This window comes from Rhinatrema bivittatum, chromosome 1, assembly GCF_901001135.1.
Source record: "Rhinatrema bivittatum chromosome 1, aRhiBiv1.1, whole genome shotgun sequence".
Classification (NCBI taxonomy): Eukaryota; Metazoa; Chordata; class Amphibia; order Gymnophiona; family Rhinatrematidae; genus Rhinatrema; species Rhinatrema bivittatum.
This window is the reverse complement of record NC_042615.1, coordinates 428292128-428309296: the sequence shown is the minus strand read 5'-3', so window position 1 is coordinate 428309296 and position 17169 is coordinate 428292128. Positions and strand designations below refer to the sequence as shown.

Below are 17169 nucleotides of genomic sequence, written 5' to 3'. Positions count from 1 at the left end.
ACTTCTTAGAACAGGGGACAGTACTCAATACCAAACTGAGGCCTGACTCAATCTCTCAGTCTTAGTGGGGTGGAGGATTATATTCAGCGCCCAATTAATTAGATTTAACTTCTAAACTCCAATGAAGAGTCTTCATACAGTGTTCTAAAACAAAATGATTTACTGCAAAACATCTTCAATACAAACAATCTAGCACATGGTGTATTTTCTCATTGCATCCATAAGATACAATTTCACAAATAAGGTTTCTGATCCGTATCTGCTACTTTCCTGGGTTGTCCTCACTTCCCTGCTGGAACTTAGGTCATCTTTCGACTGGTGACACCCTATTGTGTCTTTAGTTCCAATACCTGATCATTGTTGCACTCTACTTTCTCCTCAGATGAGAACCAGAGGGGTACCTCGCTCTCTTATCTCCCTTCCAGATCCTGGCAACAGATTGGTACCTTTGGGATTTCAGCTGGGCTAGCTGACAATCCATTCCTTTACCTTCTTCAGAACACACCATAAAAAGTCACTTCTATCAGCTTGGGCTCCCAGGTATGCCCCCATAGGGGACGTCAGGTATCTGCTGCCAAATGCTGCTAGGATACAGGACACAGGCTTCTTCTCTCTCCGGCTACTAGAACCAGCTGCCACTATTCACATCTTCTCCAGGAAAGCAGGAGAAAGCAGGATGATCACAGCGGTGAGAAAATTTCCCACTACTGCCACATCCTCTGTCAATGGCCTGACAGAGAAAGAGGGGAGGAGAGCTGCACTAAAAAAGTGAATAGAATGACTGCGAGGAAGAAAGAAAGAAATGGGACTGGGGTTGACAGAATGAGAGGAAAGACAGAGGGGAGAAAAAAATGAAACAGGAATGAAGGAAGAAATGGATACAGAATCCATGATTGACTTGGTTAAGGGAAGTAAGAGTAAATGGCAGCCTATCAGGGGAGAGAGAAACCTCAGAGAATTTGCAAACAAAGGAGGAGATTTACTATGCCATGGTATTTTACCTTGGCAGGGGAAAAATGTCACAGACCATAGAAAAACCCCATGGGGGTGTTCCTGCTGTGTTTTTCCTCAGCATAGTAAAATAGCGCAGCATCTTCCTGCAGTATTTTTTCTTGTGAAAAAAAATCCATGGGAAAAGAACACCATGGGAAAAGGGGGGGGAAAAATCACGAGATGGTGGCCCGTTTTGCCTAGAGCTGCCATCTTGTTAAAGGGCCATGACGGTCCTAATGACCCAGACCCAATGTTTAAAATTTCTCCCCAAGAATATGGCTAGTTCCTCACTGCCTGTAGAGGTTACTCAACAAGGATGCAAAAATAGAATTGTCTGTGGTGAAGTGATGCCCTGCTACCCTTCCCAATCCCCTTTCCCTTTCAAAAAGAGTAACCCCTCCGATTCAAATCATTCCAAAAGCGCCTCCTCCCAACACCCTAACTCACCTTGGTGCACCCCATCTCAGCCATACCTGGTGATCCAGGTTATCCCTGGTAGCCTAGCAGGGCCCCTGGTAGTTTAGTAGGGCCTGGAGTGCCCCATAGGCTCCTGGCCAGCTGATGCCATTTTCCAAAATGTTACCATCCAGTCTTTATCCCTATCATGTATTAAGTTTTTAGGAAAATATTTTTGCTATATTAACGTTGGAGAATTTCATTTTAGAGATCTATATAAAAATGGGGGCTACTGAGTAAATTCATAACTTACAATTTTTAATTACCATATATAATTGCTAGTGCTGCTTAATATTGTTATTGTTTATTATTATTTGCTTGAATTTATTTTGCATATTTTTTGTTCTCAAGATCAAAATCGTAGAGCATATAGAAAGACATGGTTTAATGGAACACAGTCAACATGGATTTACCCAAGGGAAGTCTTGCCTAACAAACCTGCTTCATTTTTTTGAAGGGGTTAATAAACGTGGATAAAGGTGAACCGGTAGATGTAGTGTATTTGGATTTTCAGAAGGCGTTTGACAAAGTCCCTCATGAGAGGCTTCTATGAAAACTAAAAAGTCATGGGATAGGAGGCGATGTCCTTTCGTGGATTACAAACTGGTTAAAAGACAGGAAACAGAGAGTAGGATTAAATGGTCAATTTTCTCAGTGGAAAAGGGTAAACAGTGGAGTGCCCCAGGCATCTGTACTTGGACTGGTGCTTTTCAATATATATATAAATGATCTGGAAAGGAATACGACGAGTGAGGTTATCAAATTTGCTGATGATACAAAATTATTCAGAATAATTAAATCACAAGCAGACTGTGATACATTGCAGGAGGACCTTGCAAGACTGGAAGATTGGGCATCCAAATGGCAGATGAAATTTAATGTGGACAAGTGCATATAGGGAAAAATAACCCTTGCTGTAGTTACATGATGTTAGGTTCCATATTAGGAGCTACCACCCAGGAAAAAGATCTAGGCATCATAGTGGATAATACTTTAAAACCGTCAGCTCAGTGTGCTGCAGCAATCAAAAAAGCAAACAGAATGTTAGGAATTATTAAGAAGGGAATGGTTAATAAAACGAAAAATGGCAAAATGCCTCTATATCGCTCCATGGTGAGACCACACCTTGAATACTGTGTACAATTCTGGTTGCCGCATCTCAAAAAAGATATAGTTGCGATGGAGAAGGTACAGAGAAGAGCAACCAAAATGATAAAGGGGATGGAACAGCTCCCCTATGAGGAAAGGCTGAAGAGGTTAGGGCTGTTCAGCTTGGAGAAGAGACGGCTGAGGGGGGATATGATAGAGGTCTTTAAGATCATGAGAGGTCTTGAATGAGTAAATGTGACTCGGTTATTTACACTTTCGAATAATAGAAGGACTAGGGGGCATTCCATGAAGTTAGCATGTGGCACATTTAAAACTAATCGGAGAAAGTTCTTTTTCACTCAGTACACAATTAAACTCTGGAATTTGTTGCCAGAGGATGTGGTTAGTGCAGTTAGAATAGCTGTGTTTAAAAAAGGATTGGATAAGTTCTTGGACGAGAAGTCCATTACCTGCTATTAATTAAGTTGACTTATATAATAACTACCTCTATTATTAGCAACGGTAACATGGGATAGACTTAGTTTTTGGGTACTTGCCAGGTTCTTATGGCCTGGATTGGCCACTGTTGGAAACAGGATGCTGGGCTTGATGGACCCTTGGTCTGACCCAGTATGGCATATTCTTATGTTCTTATGTTCTTAATAACCCATGCTATAGTTACACAATGTTAGGTTCATTAATAGGTGCTACAACCCAAGAAAGAGATCTAGGCGTCATAGTGGATAACACATTGAAATCATCGGTTCAGTGTGCTGCGGCAGTCAAAAAAGCAAACAGAATGTTAGGAATTATTAGGAAGGGAATGGTGAATAAATAAAACAGAAAATGTCATAATGCCTCTGTATCGCTCCATGGTGAGACCGCACCTTGAATACGGAATAGACTTAGTTTTGGACACTTGCCAGGTTCTTATGGCCTGGATTGGCCACTGTTGGAATCAGGATGCTGGGCTTGCTGGATCCTTGGTCTGACCCAATATGGCAATTTCTTATGTTCTTATGTTGTCTGATAACTGAAATATGCAGAGAAGAAGTAGCAGTAGGAAAAGTTTATATGGAACCAATTTCTTTTTCCAATTGGAATTATAGCAATATGATACAGCAGCGACAAGAGCAGTTGCTGCAACTTGCTGGATTACTCCAAGGCTGGCTGCATGTGAAGACCTGCTCCACAACCAAGCCCACAGTCTGTCCCTTTGGTATTGGCCTCACCTGCGCCAGCACCTATGCCAGCCTCTATTCTCCATATGATGCCCTGTGTGGGTATTATGGAAATCCCAAGACCTGCTGTCAGTTTATTGACCAGTGCTTCACGCATTTTGAGTTTCAAGCAACAAGCTTTCCATCTGACTAGTCCAATGTAACATTTATGCGATCCTTGCTTGCTGGTCTGGCCCTAGCCTGGGCATCTCCTCTTTGGGAGTGAAATGAACCCCTCATGGGGAACTTGGAAGAGTTTCTCAAGCAGTTCCACCGAATCTTTGATAAGCCTGGATGCTCTTCCTCTGAGGTCACAGAATTTCTTCATCTAAAGCAGGGAACCGTCGGCAGCTATGTCATCCAGTTTAGAACATTGGCCACCGAACTCAGATGAAATGAGGAGAGCTTAGTGGCCATCTTTTGGCAAGGCCTGACTGACCACATGGGAAAAGAGTTACCAACAAGCGTGGATGACCTCATCACTCGCGGTGTTGAGACTGATATCTGCATCCAAGAGTGAGAGAGAGAACGAGACTCCAATTGTCAACACTTGCAAATGGCTCCCCAACTCCAGTGCTTACCAATGCCTCCTGACAAGGAACTTGCAACCACTTCTACTGCTGAGGAAGCCATGCAGCTCTGGAGAGCTAGGCTGACAACTGAAGAGAAACAGAGGCTCCAATGTCTCAATTGTGCCTGTATTGTACCAACCAAGGGCACTACACCATACAGTGTCCCAAGAAGTTGGGACTCATGAATCTAGGTTTGGTCAGAGAGGCCACCCTTGGTCACTCTCCCTCCTCTCTACAATTGCTAGGTCCACTCCGCCTCAGCTCTGACACATGAGAATGTATCACGGAAGCTTTCTTGGATTCTAGATCTGCAGGCAGTTTCATTGAAGAAGCTTGGGGCGTCAGTATAACCTGCCTGTAGTTCCATTTATATCTCCTGTGAGGATATCATCTATATATGGGAAATCTCTCCCAGATCATATGGCAATGGCCCCTCTGTCCTTTCAAATAGGAGCATCACATCAGGAGAAGATTATATTTTTTTGTCCTTCCCAGGCAGTAAACCCAATTATTTTGGGCTTACCCTGGTGTATGATGCATAACACTGTCATAACACTCAGATGGCAACAGGAATACCTCCTCACAGCTGTGCCACCACTGAACATGGCTTGGACACCCATCCCAGTGCCTCAAGGATGCCCACCCGAAGGCATCGCCTTCACTACCATTATCTGTAAAAGCCATGTTGAGACCATACCGCCTCATAGGTCATAGAATTGCACCACTAACTTCTTATTGGGAAGGTCTTGGGAAGGTCGTGTATGAATTTCCAGGGCATTACCGCCATCACTTGTAAGAACTGGCATTCCCAGACAGTTTGCTCTGGGAAAAGCCCAGTCCAGATAGTACACTCCAGCAGGAGCCTGGTCTAGCCAGTAATATCAGAGGAATCCTTGTCCAGCTATTTGGGAAGAGCTCAGCCCAGCCTTGCTGCTCCGGGAGAAGCCCAGCCCAGCTGGGTTTAAATGTTTTAGAATCTTAGAAAGTGAACAAGTAGTGGATTTTACTTAATTATGATGTGGCTTCTCAAGAAAACACCAAATATGAAGAACAAGCCAAACCTAAGGGGCTGGGGAAGAGGCTTAAGAAGGGGAGTACTGTATTGCTCCTCACCTTTGATCTGAACCAACTCTGGCATAGCCTCCAGCAACATGCTGCTCCATGGACTCTGGCTAAACCTTCTGTAGCTCTAGACTTCAAATATCGGTCCTCCAGCCTCCTTGTTTCTGTACCTGCCTTGCTTGTCTCCTTCCTTGCCTGTTGTCTTCCTTGCTTTGCCTTGCCTCTGGTTCTTGTCTTGCCTCCCCATGGCTTGTCCTGCCTAACCCTGTTGGATCCTGCCTTGCCTTGGACCACTGTGCCTTGTCTTGTTGTGTCCATCTGTCTCTGCCTGAGTCCTGGTTCTGAATGCTGCCTCAGATACCAACTTCTCCTTTGGACTTCCAGACCGTGACCTAAACCCAGATATTGATTGCTTGCTGCCAACCCTGACCTCTTCCCGTGTCTTGAATTTGTCTAACCACTTCTTGCTGGACTCCCGCCTAAGGCCTGCCAGCCCCTGGAATCCAAAGGCTCAACTTGTGGTTAATAAGGCTGATATAGGTAAAACCCCAACTCCAGTCCTAGCAAGAGCGAGTCCACCAGTTATTGGTGTGGGTCTAGTAGGTATGCTTGCTAGGCTGCGTTAACCACACCATAGCACAAGGGCTCACATCCATGGCAACACAATTTAGATGTAGACCACCTCCAAGATGAGGGTCCAATATTTTTGTCCCATATGATGAAGTGAAGTTTCATCACTGTGTCACACAACAAAGAACTTAGAAAGGTCTCTGAATGTCAGAAGCTAGGAACAGTTTGGGAATGTAGTAATTCATGCCGGTCTGAAAGGGTTGAAAATCAATATAACCCAAAGGTGCAGCTGAAAAACAGAATACTTCAAATTGTGAAAATTTCAGCTGAAAAAGAACTCATAAATGGATCTATCTAGCAACCGTCATAAAGTAGCCTCAAAGGATGTGTGGCTTATTGACGGTCTGAAAGGGTTAACAGCAATTGACGGTCTGAAAGGGTTAACAGCAATTATAAGTGAAAAATCACTGAAATTACAATTCAGAGATGGAATCCAGGCTAAATTATACTGAAAGGCCAAAAATCTTAAGCAAAGTGTAAACGATGCATGTTACTTGTTGAATGGTACTAAAATGTCTCTGGTCACTGTGACATATTCTTCTTAATTCCTAAAAATGTTCCAAGCTCAGGATTTTTTTGTTCATGTATGTTCCATAAACATAGTTGCTAAGGTTTGAGTGTACAGTATTTGCCATTTTATTGTAGATGGATATATCATTGAGACACGAGATAGAAGAATAAGCTGTTATTATCTTAACTCATGGGCATGAGGGTGTGTGTGGCCCACCTAAGACCAGCCGGCCCCACGCACCCAAAGGCTCAACCCACGGGGAACAGGGCTGGTATTGGTAAAGCCCTTGCCCTTGCTTCAGTCAGCCTCAGCTTCCGACGGTGGGGATCTGTGCGGGTTCGCCCCCGCAGGTAGCACCAACTCCCCCTTGGGCAAGGGGTCCACACTCTCCTCTGGCTACATAACAGATTGCCAAGTCCATGGACCCGGCAGAGGCTTCGGCACTCCAAGCCATTCCAGGCATTGCTCAAAAGATCCGGGAGCATCAGAAGGTCCTGGATTCTCTTGCCTCAGCGGTTGATAATCCGAATCAACGGTTGGAATCCGCCGGTCCCATGAATCCCATCAACACGGAGAAGAAGAACAAGAAACCTTGGTACACTACTGACCTCAGAAATATGAAACGTGAGATTCGTAAAATGGAAAAAAATGGATCAAAAACCAAGACTCAACTCAGCAGCAAAAATACAGATCACTACTCCACAAGTACCGTAAATCAACCGACGAAGCTAAGAAAAACTTTTACTCAACAAAAATTCATCAATACCAGTTTAATCCACGTGCCCTCTTCCAATACGTTTCTAATCTAATCTCCCCCACAACTAACATCTACACTGAATATGAAGGCGAAAATAAATGTGAGAAATTAGCCTCCTATTTCCAGGACAAGATATCAAATATCATGGTTCGTTTTACACATCCACATCAGCCAACAACCCCGGCACTTACAAACTCCCAAAATGATTCACCCACAATCTCAAACTTTAAAACGTCTACTGCTTCGGATATTGAAGCAATACTAAAATTGGGCATCCAAATGGCAGATGACATTTAATGTGGATAAGTGCAAGGTGATGCATATAGGGAAAAATAACCCATGCTATAATTACACAATGTTGGGTTCCATATTAGGTGCTACAACCCAAGAAAGAGATCTAGGTGTCATAGTGGATAACACATTGAAATCGTCAGTGCAGTGTGCTGCGGCAGTCAAAAAAGCAAACAGAATGTTGGGAATTATTAGAAAAGGAATGATGAATAAAACGGAAAATGTCATAATGCCTCTGTATCGCTCCATGGTGAGACCGCACCTTGAATACTGTGTACAATTTTGGTCGCCGCATCTCAAAAAAGATATAATTGCGATGGAGAAGGTACAGAGAAGGGCTACCAAAATGATAAGGGGAATGGAACAACTCCCCTATGAGGAAAGACTAAAGAGGTTAGGACTTTTTAGCTTGGAGAAGAGACGACTGAGGGGGGATATGATAGAGGTGTTTAAAATCATGAGAGGTCTAGAACGGGTAGATGTGAATCGGTTATTTACTCTTTCGGATAGTAGAAAGACTAGGGGGCACTCCATGAAGTTAGCATGGGGCACATTTAAAACTAATCGGAGAAAGTTCTTTTTTACTCAACGCACAATTAAACTCTGGAATTTGTTGCCAGAGAATGTGGTTCATGCAGTTAGTATAGCTGTGTTTAAAAAAGGATTGGATAAGTTCTTGGAGAAGAAGTCCATTAGCTGCTATTAAGTTCACTTAGAGAATAGCCACTGCCATTAGCAATGGTTACATGGAATAGACTTAGTTTTTGGGTACTTGCCAGGTTCTTATGGCCTGGATTGGCCACTGTTGGAAACAGGATGCTGGGCTTGATGGACCCTTGGTCTGACCCAGTATGGCATTTTCTTATGTTCTTATGTTCTTAATCCCTCTGTCAGAAATTCGATATGACCCTGGACTTTACATCTGCCTACCATCCATAAACCAACGGCCAAACGGAAAGAACCAACCGAATCCTCAAGCAGTTTTTGCGGGCTTACGTGAATATCCCACAGGACAATTGGGTGGATCTACTACCTTGGGCTGAGTTCGCCCTCAACTCCCACCCATCTGCCGCCACCGGCTCTTTGCCCTTTCAGCTAGTATACGGCAAGCAACCCCTCCCACCGCTACCCGTCCCTGTGACCATTCCCTTCACCGGCCATCCAGCTGTCTGCCGAGGAAGTACACCGACTCTGGATGGTCACCCAGCAAACCCTGCACAAAGCCAGCGAAGCGGCCAAAACGTTTGCGGACCTACATCGAAGACCAATCCATCTCTCCGACCCGGCCAGAAGATCTAGTTGAGTATGTGGTTTATCCGCCTGAAACTACCATCGATGCGTCTCGCTCCCCGCTTCATCGGTCCCTTCTCGATACTACACTGCATAGGCTCCGTGTCCTATCAACTTCAACTTTCGTCCTCACTCCAGATCCACAACACCTTCCATGTGTCGCTCTTAAAACTGGTGGTGTTGACATGGCCAGCTTGGATTCCACCTGAGCTGCAACCTCTTTCCTCTGAAGATGACTCCACCTATCAAGTCCGGGAGGTTCTGGATGTCAGGAAACGCAAGACGAAGTGGGAGTATCTTCTGGTTTGGGAAGGTTTCAGAACTGAGGAAAATTCTTGGGAACCAATCGCCAAAATCCTGGACAAAGGTCTCCTCACTCAGTTCCACCGGACCCATCCATCCAAACCAAAACCCCCGTCGAGGCACCCTAAATGGGTGGGTACGGCTCCCCCTACCTCCTTCGGCGTTTGAAGTTCGGGCGGCCTCCGCAGCAGGGAGATCTACCCCTGGCCATCTCTTCGCGGCACTAGGCTGCAGGACGAGGCCTCCGACAATCCTCTCTGGGAAGGGCCCTCCTTAGGCGCATGGCCACGCCTACAGCATTCTTTTAAAGGGCCAGCTGCACCAAAATTAGTCCAGCCCTCCAGATGACATCTAAAGCATGGGACTACTTAAGGGAACTTCCTCCTCCAGTTCCTTCACTTGGCAACGAGTCTGCTCACCTTAGGTGAGGTCTTCTGTGCTTCTTGGTGCTCTGAGTCCTGTTCCTGCCTTCCGAGTCCTGTTTCTGCTTCCAAGCCTTGTTCCTGGTCCTGCTCCTTCCCTTGGTTTCACGGACGGATCTTGTGGCTTCTGACTTGGATTGGATATCGGTGACTCTCTGGCTTCTGACTTGGATTGGCTATCGGCGATTCTCTAGCTTCTGACTCTGGACTGGCTATCGGCAACTCTCTGGCTTCTGACCTCGGCTATCACATCATCTTCACAAGTGCCCACCTAAGACCAGCCGGCCCCACGCACCCAAAAGCTCAACCTGCAGGGAATGGGGCTGGTATTGGTGAAGCCGGCCCTTGCTTTAGTCAGCCTTGCCTCCCGACGGTGGGGACCTGTGGGGGTTCGCCCCCGCAGGTAGTACCAACTCCCCCTCAGGCAAGAGGTCCACACTCTCCTCTGGCTACATAACACATACATGCTGTACCTAGATGTCACAAACATGAAAAATGTGCAAACTTTAATTATCAGAGGAAACAGCAGGTGCAATGTGCAGTTTTTGCTCCAGAGCTAAACTGATATCAAGATTTAATAAATAAACTCATTCTAGTCAGTCATTCTTAGACTGCTGAGACCGACCACCTATTGCTAAACTAAAAGCTGCATTTACATTATGAGTATCAGTGCTGAATAGGAAGGGTAGAAGAATGAGGAAGTGCATATGTGAATGCATAAGCACCAAGGGTAGAGCACTGATCTGATCCAGAATCTTTTCAAATCAACAAGTCTTGCATTCTTCACAAGCATCCAAAAACTCAGCTCCATGATTTCAAAGTGATGTAAGGGAACATAACTCTTGAAAGCAAATAAAAAATGCATTATGTTAATTCAATGAATAGGTACCACCTAACTTGTTTGTTGAATCTTATTTCTAAATTGAAGTGGAGGAAGCTGTAGAGGGAAGTAAAGAGAAGAAAGGGATATAAAATGATGTATTTCTTGATCTCACCGCATGCCTGATTTACTGACCTTTATCACATGGAGGTTGACATCCTCTTGTGGAAGAGGATAGGCACTGGTGCACTGGAGAATACAGAAGTTTGGATTAGCAGCTTTAATCATCTGATAAACCCGACACATGGTGTCCATTGACTGCATGCCACTAGAAATCACCATTGGGCGCCCTAAGATAAAGCATACAAGATGCTAGAATAAAAATTTTTAATCTCAAGCTTCACAATTTTTATTAAAATACTTCATCTCATAGATCATGAAATTCAATTACAAAACTTCTCTAATATGTTTTGGCTGTTTCCATTGAGACAAAAAAGTCTTTCCAATTCTTATAAATCATTAAATATTTGTAAATGTAAATTTAATGTTAAGCTTTTTAAGTATAGATGAGCTTGAAGGTGTTTAATATCTCCATTTGGGCATACATTTGCTCCACTTGAATTAGAGATGGGCACAAACCTCAAGGCTTTACTTTTTATTTCTAAAGAAGCAATATTTTTCAGCTACTGTTTTCCCAAGCCACAATGTTGTGCTTATGCATCATAGATGAACACATCTCAGAAATTAATTCTGAACCAATATTCAGGATTGGGACAATTTATAGTAATTGGTTTTCCTGCACTGCTTTGTGGGAGAATAAAGACTACAGTGATAAAATGCTTATCGAGTCCATAAACTACTATTAATAGGGAACAGCCACTACTTGTTGCCGGCATTAGTAGCATTGAATCTATTTAATGTTTGGGTACTTGCCAGTTACTTGTGACTTGGATTGGCCACTGTTGGAGATAGGATACTGGGCTTGATGGACCCTTGGCCTAACCCAGTTTGGCATTTCTTATATATTGTCAAAAAGGGAAAACTCAAGCAGAGGGGAAGGTGACACTGTGTTGTGGCCGCCGCCGACCGCAATCCTCCGCAGCCAGTTCCGCGTCCCATCTGCCGCCACAGGACTCACTCAGCGCGGGCTTCTCCCCAATGGCTCCAGGACTTGCCTTTATGGCAGGGAGCCTCCGCCACTGTGCCTGATGCCGCTGCCACCGTCCTCCCTGCTGGGCTCTCTAGGCGCACGTGTGCGTGCCTTCCCCCAGCTTAAAGGACCAGCGCCTGGGAGGCTGATGGTATCCCCGTATGATGACGTGGGCTAAGGACCATATTTAAGTCCAACCTTACCACTCATTTCCTGCCTCAGCAATAGGTCCCACTCTGCTCAGAGCTGCTGGATGCTCCTGCTCTGTGTTTTCCTGATCTGGCTCCTGATACTGCTCCATGAGTTCCTGCTCCTGCTCCATGTGTTCCTGATCCTGCTTCATGTTCCTGATCCTGCTTTGTGTGTTCCTGCTCCTGCTCCATGTGCTCCTGTCCCTGTTCTGACTCCTCATCCCCTCAGCTTCCTCTTCTGGTTTTGACTCAGCTCGTCCCTGGATTCTGCGTTGTCTGCCGCCTGCCCGACCACTTGCCTGCTCAACGTCGCTTCTGTTTGCCGCCTGCCCTGACCTCTGGTACGTCCAACCTCACTTCCACCTTCTGCTTTCAGGATCGTCTTCATCCGGAGACACGCTCCTACGTCCTGCCGGCCCTGGCACCCAAGGGTTCAACCTGTGGGGAATGAGAGCTGGTATAGGTGAAGGGTCTCTACCACTTGTGTCCACCGCCCAACGACAAGAACCTATAGGATCCCTTCTTCTATAGGTGGCACCAACCTCGTCTCGGCCCAGGGGACCACCACTCTGCATAACGGTTTGCTGAGGCCATGGATCCAGTGAACCTTCCTGGATTACAAGCCATTCCGGGCCTAGCTCAAAAAATACAGCAGCAATGCTTGGAGATGTTGGCCAGTACCGTGGAACGCTTAGCAGCCTGATTGGATGCCTCAACTTCCATGGCCTCTGCTGGTTCAGCTTCCCCGGTTCCACTTGCGCCATCGCCCACAACCACAACTCTCTGTTTTCTGGCTCCACCTCGCTAAGCCGGGGATCCAAAGCAGTGTAGAGGCTTCCTCAATCAATGCTTTATGCATTTCTCCCTCCAGCCAGCTCAGTTTCCCAGTGAAGTGGTCAAGACCATGTTTATCCTCTCCCTGCTGGCTGGGAAGGCCTTGGCTTGGGCATCCCTCCTGTGGGAATGAGGAGACCCCTTGCTGCAGGACTTACAACGCTTCATACAAGTCTTCAAGCAGGTATTTGATGACCCAGATCACCTTACCACTGCAGGCTCTGACTTACTTCACCTTCGCCAGGGCTTGAGGACCTTAGCAGAATATGCTATTGAATTCCGCACCTTCGCAACCGAACTGGGCTGGCGGGAGGACAGCCTCTGAAGCAATTTTCTGGAGGGCCTCTCCCCGAGAATCAAGGATGAGTTGGCAGCACGGGAGCTCCCCGAAGGTTTGGATGCCTTGATCGACCTCGCAGGCAGGATTGATCACCGCCTGCAACAACGGCTTTGGGTACCTCGCCGACCAGTAGCCCTTGCACCTTCCTTCTGACGTCCCTTGACCCCTAGCCCTCCGATGGAGACTGATCCCTTTTGACCCGAAGAACCCATACAATTGGGATGAGTCAGGCTTACGCCCGAGGAGATACAGCAGAGACGCACGTTAGGCCTTTGCCTTTACTGTGCCAGGAAGGGCCACCTATTGGCGCAATGCCCAGAGAGGAAGGGAAACTACCCAGCCTAGGAGTCAGTGGGGAGAATACTCTAGGCTGTGCCGCCTCAGCTCCCCAATGCACAGTTCCTGTATCCATTATCCTGCCCCACCACATCTTCACCACATTGGTATTCATAGACTCCAGCACCAGAGGAAATTTCATCCTAAAAGATCTGGTCACGCAGCTAGCACTGCCTACATCACCTTGGATCCCTCCTCTTGTCATCTCCTCCATCCACGGGGATCTGCTGTTGTGCCGGATCACTCACATCACTACACCATTGTGCCTACAGACCAGCATCTTGCATCAGGAGCTCATCAGCTTCCATGTTATAGAAAGGTCTGTGTACCCTATCGTGTTGGGGCTGCTGTGGCTCCAACTACATTCCCCCACTATCAATTGGGGAACGTTGCAGATCACCTCGTGGGGGTCCCATTGCCAATCCACCTGTATCCTCCCAGTCCAACAGCCAGCGATCCCCCTGGCAACCGCCTCCTTGGGCCTCCTGCCCCAGTATGCTGACTTCAAGGATATCTTGTTGAAGAAAAGAGCGGAGACCCTTCTGGAGCACCGACCATTTGACTGCGCTATCAACCTCTTACCAGGCACCACGCCTTCCCGGGGCTGGGTATGCCCGCTGTCTCTCCTGGAAACCAAGGCCATGTCACATTATAGGGAGTTAAAGTCTTTACTAAGTTCGACCTGTAGGGGGGCATACAACCTGGTTCGAATCCGACCCGGGGATGAGTGGAAGACCGCGTTTAACACCAGAGATGACCATTATGAATATCTGGTCATGCCCTTTGGCCTCTGCAATGCCTCTGCAGTGTTCCAACACATGATGAACAAGGTCTTCCGGGATTTATTGCATACAAGCGTGGTCGTGTACCTCAACAATGTTCTTATCTAGTCCAAGGATCTTCCCACTCATCGGCAGGACGTCAGGTGAGTACTCCAACGACTACTAAAACATAAATTATACACCAAACTTGAGAAATGCCTTTTTGAGAGCGAATCACTCCCCTTCCTGGGGCATATTATCTCCTATTTAGGATTCCACTTGGACCCGGAGAAGGTTTCATGCATTCAAAAGTGGCCCAACCATCTGGTCTATGGGCCCTGCAACACTTCCTGGGATTTGCGAACTTTTAAAGACACTTCATTCCACACTACTCTTGTCTGGTTGTTCCTCTTACTGCCCTCACTAAGAAAGCGGCCAATCCCAAGAAATGGCCCCCTGAAGTGGTAACAGCATTTAATGATCTTATGCAGGCCTTTCTACAAGACACTTTCCTGCGCCATCCAGATCCATCACGGCCATTTATCCTGGAGGTAGACACCTCTGCTATAGCAGTAGGGGTGGTACTGAGCCAATATTCTGACAAAGGAACCCTACGGCACCTGTTCCTTCTTCTCCCGGAGGTTCTTCCCGGCTGAGGGGAACTATGGCATTGGGGACAAAGACCTACTGGCAATCAAGCTGGTGTTTCAGGAGTGGCGACAATGGTTGGAGGGTGCCCAGCATACCATTACAAAGTACACCGATCACCAAATACCTTCATTACGCTCAACATCTAAACGCTCACCAGGCCCACTGGTCTTTATTTTTCAGCCACTTCGATTTCATCCTTCGCTACCACCCTGCTTCCAAGAACGCCAAAGAGGATGCACTTTCTTGGGCCTTTTGAAAAAACCATAGTCCCTTTGTGGCAACGCCAGAAAGTTCTGGAATGGGCCCAAGATTCACATATTGCAGGTCACCCAGGAAGAGCTAGGACTTTAGAATTACTGCAACGATACTACTGGTGGCCACAGGTAGAAAAGGATGTGAAGGTCTATGTGGACTCATGCCCGGTCTGTGCCCAGCAAAAGCCAATGACCGGACGACCTTGGGGGCTCTAAAAGCCGCTGCTGGCCCCCAAGGAACCTTGGACCAACCTGTCCACTGATTTTGTGGTGGAGCTCCTTCTCTCAAGCGGCTGTCATGTCATTTGGGTCATTGTTAACCGCTTTTCGAAAATGGCCCACTTCACTGCTCTTCTCAGCCTCCCTTCAGGCCCCGAACTAGCCAACCTCTTCACCAATCACATATTCTGGCTGCAAAGTCTTCTCCAACATATGACCTTGGATCGAGGAATGCAATTCACTGCTCATTATGCCGTAAGGTTAACATTCAGCTGAATTTCACTACTGCATACCACCCTCAGGCAAATAGCCAAGTGGAGCAAACTAATCGCATCGTAAAAACATTCCTCCGTTCCTTTGTTAATAATCGTCTGGATGACTGGGCCTCCCTCCTCCCCTGGGCCGAGTTTTCACATAATTCTCATCTCATCTCAGCCACAGGGTCCTTGCCCTTGTTCATAGTGTATGGGGAAAAAACCCCACTCCTCCACTACTGATACCACTTGCAGTGCCTTCCACCACAGCTCAGCTAACCGCCCAGGCCCTCCAGGAGCTTTGGGTACGAACCCAGGAAATAATCCAGGAAGCAGCTCGCAAGGCAAAAGAAATGATAGACAGACACTGACGGGAAGCGATCCTATTCAACTCGGGAGACAGAGGGTGGCTCAGCACCCACCACATCAGACTCAGGGTGCTGTCCATGAGATTAGCTGCCCACTATATCAGGTCTTTCACAATCATGAGGCACATCGAACCCGTTACCTACCAGCTGCGACTACCTTTATCATTGAAGATTCATAACAGCTTTCATGTCTCCTTGCTTAAGCCTCTGGTCCTGTCATAGCTTCGCCGGAAGCCCCCAAAAACTATTGTCTGACGAAGATCAGATCTATCAGGTAAAGGAAATCCTAGATGTCAGATGACATCACAAGAAATGGGAATACTTGATTTCCTGGCAGGACTTTGGCCCCGAGGAGAACACCTGGGAACCTGCTTCCAATATTCTAGATAAGTATCTGCTCAAACATTGCCACAGTGTGCATTCCAGGAAACCCAAGTCTTCTAGAAGGGGATGTAGAGGAGGGATACTGTTACCGCCGCTGACCACAAACCTCCGCGGCCAGTTCCCTGTCCCATCTGCCGCCACGGGACTCACTCAGTGCGGGCTTCTCCTCCCCGACAGCTCCGGGACTTGCCTTTGCGGCAGGGAGCCGCCGCTACTGCGTCCAATGCTGCCACACCGTTCTCTCTGCTGGGCCCACTAGGCATGCACGCGCCTTCCCCCATCTTAAAGGGCTAGCGCTTGGGAGGCTGCCAACATCCCCTTCTGATGACGTGGGCTAAGGACCCTATTTAAGGCCAATCCTACTGCTCCTTCCCTGCCTCAGCAACAGGTCCCACTCTGCTCAGAGCTGCTGGTTGCTCTGGCTCCATGTGTTTCCGATCCTGCTCCATGTGTTCCTGCTTTATGTGCTCCTGTCCCTGTTCCAGCTCCTCGTCCCCTCGGCTTACTCTTCTGGTTCTTGACTTGGCTAGGCCCTGGATTCTGCGTTGTCTGCTGCCTGCCCTAATCACTTGCCTGTTCACCATCTCTTCTGCTAGCCACCTGCCCTGACCTCTGGCCCATTCCTGGATTCTCCTGCTTGCTGTTGGCCCCAACCTCTGGTACATCCAACCTCGCTTCCACCTTCTGCCTTCAGGATCATCTTCATCCGGAGACCCGCTACTAAGTCCTGCCGGCCCCAACTCCCAAGGGCTCAACCTGCAGGGAACGAGGGCTGGTATAGGTGGTCTGGTTGGGTCTCTATCACCTGCGCCTGCCTCCCAATGATGAGGACCTCTAGGATCCCCTCTTCTACAGGTGGCACCAACCTCGTCTCAGCACAGGGGTCCACTACTCCATGTAACACACTGTACCACAAGGTGACAGCTAGATCCAGATTATTACAGTCACTAGAACCTATGCCTGACTCAAATTTCCCTCAAGCTGAAGAACTGGTATGCAATCCTAGAAGTG

General features: G+C 47.1%; 1 protein-coding gene across 1 annotated transcript in view; it reads right to left on the bottom strand.

The window, feature by feature from the left end:
- LOC115092784 (sialic acid synthase-like) overlaps positions 1 to 17169 on the bottom strand; it is a 96068-nt gene that overhangs the window by 4862 nt on the left and 74037 nt on the right. The window contains exon 4 of the mRNA XM_029604101.1: positions 10612 to 10766. Within this exon, the coding sequence (XP_029459961.1) occupies positions 10612 to 10766 (155 nt within the window). The remainder of the gene's footprint in view (positions 1 to 10611; positions 10767 to 17169) is intronic.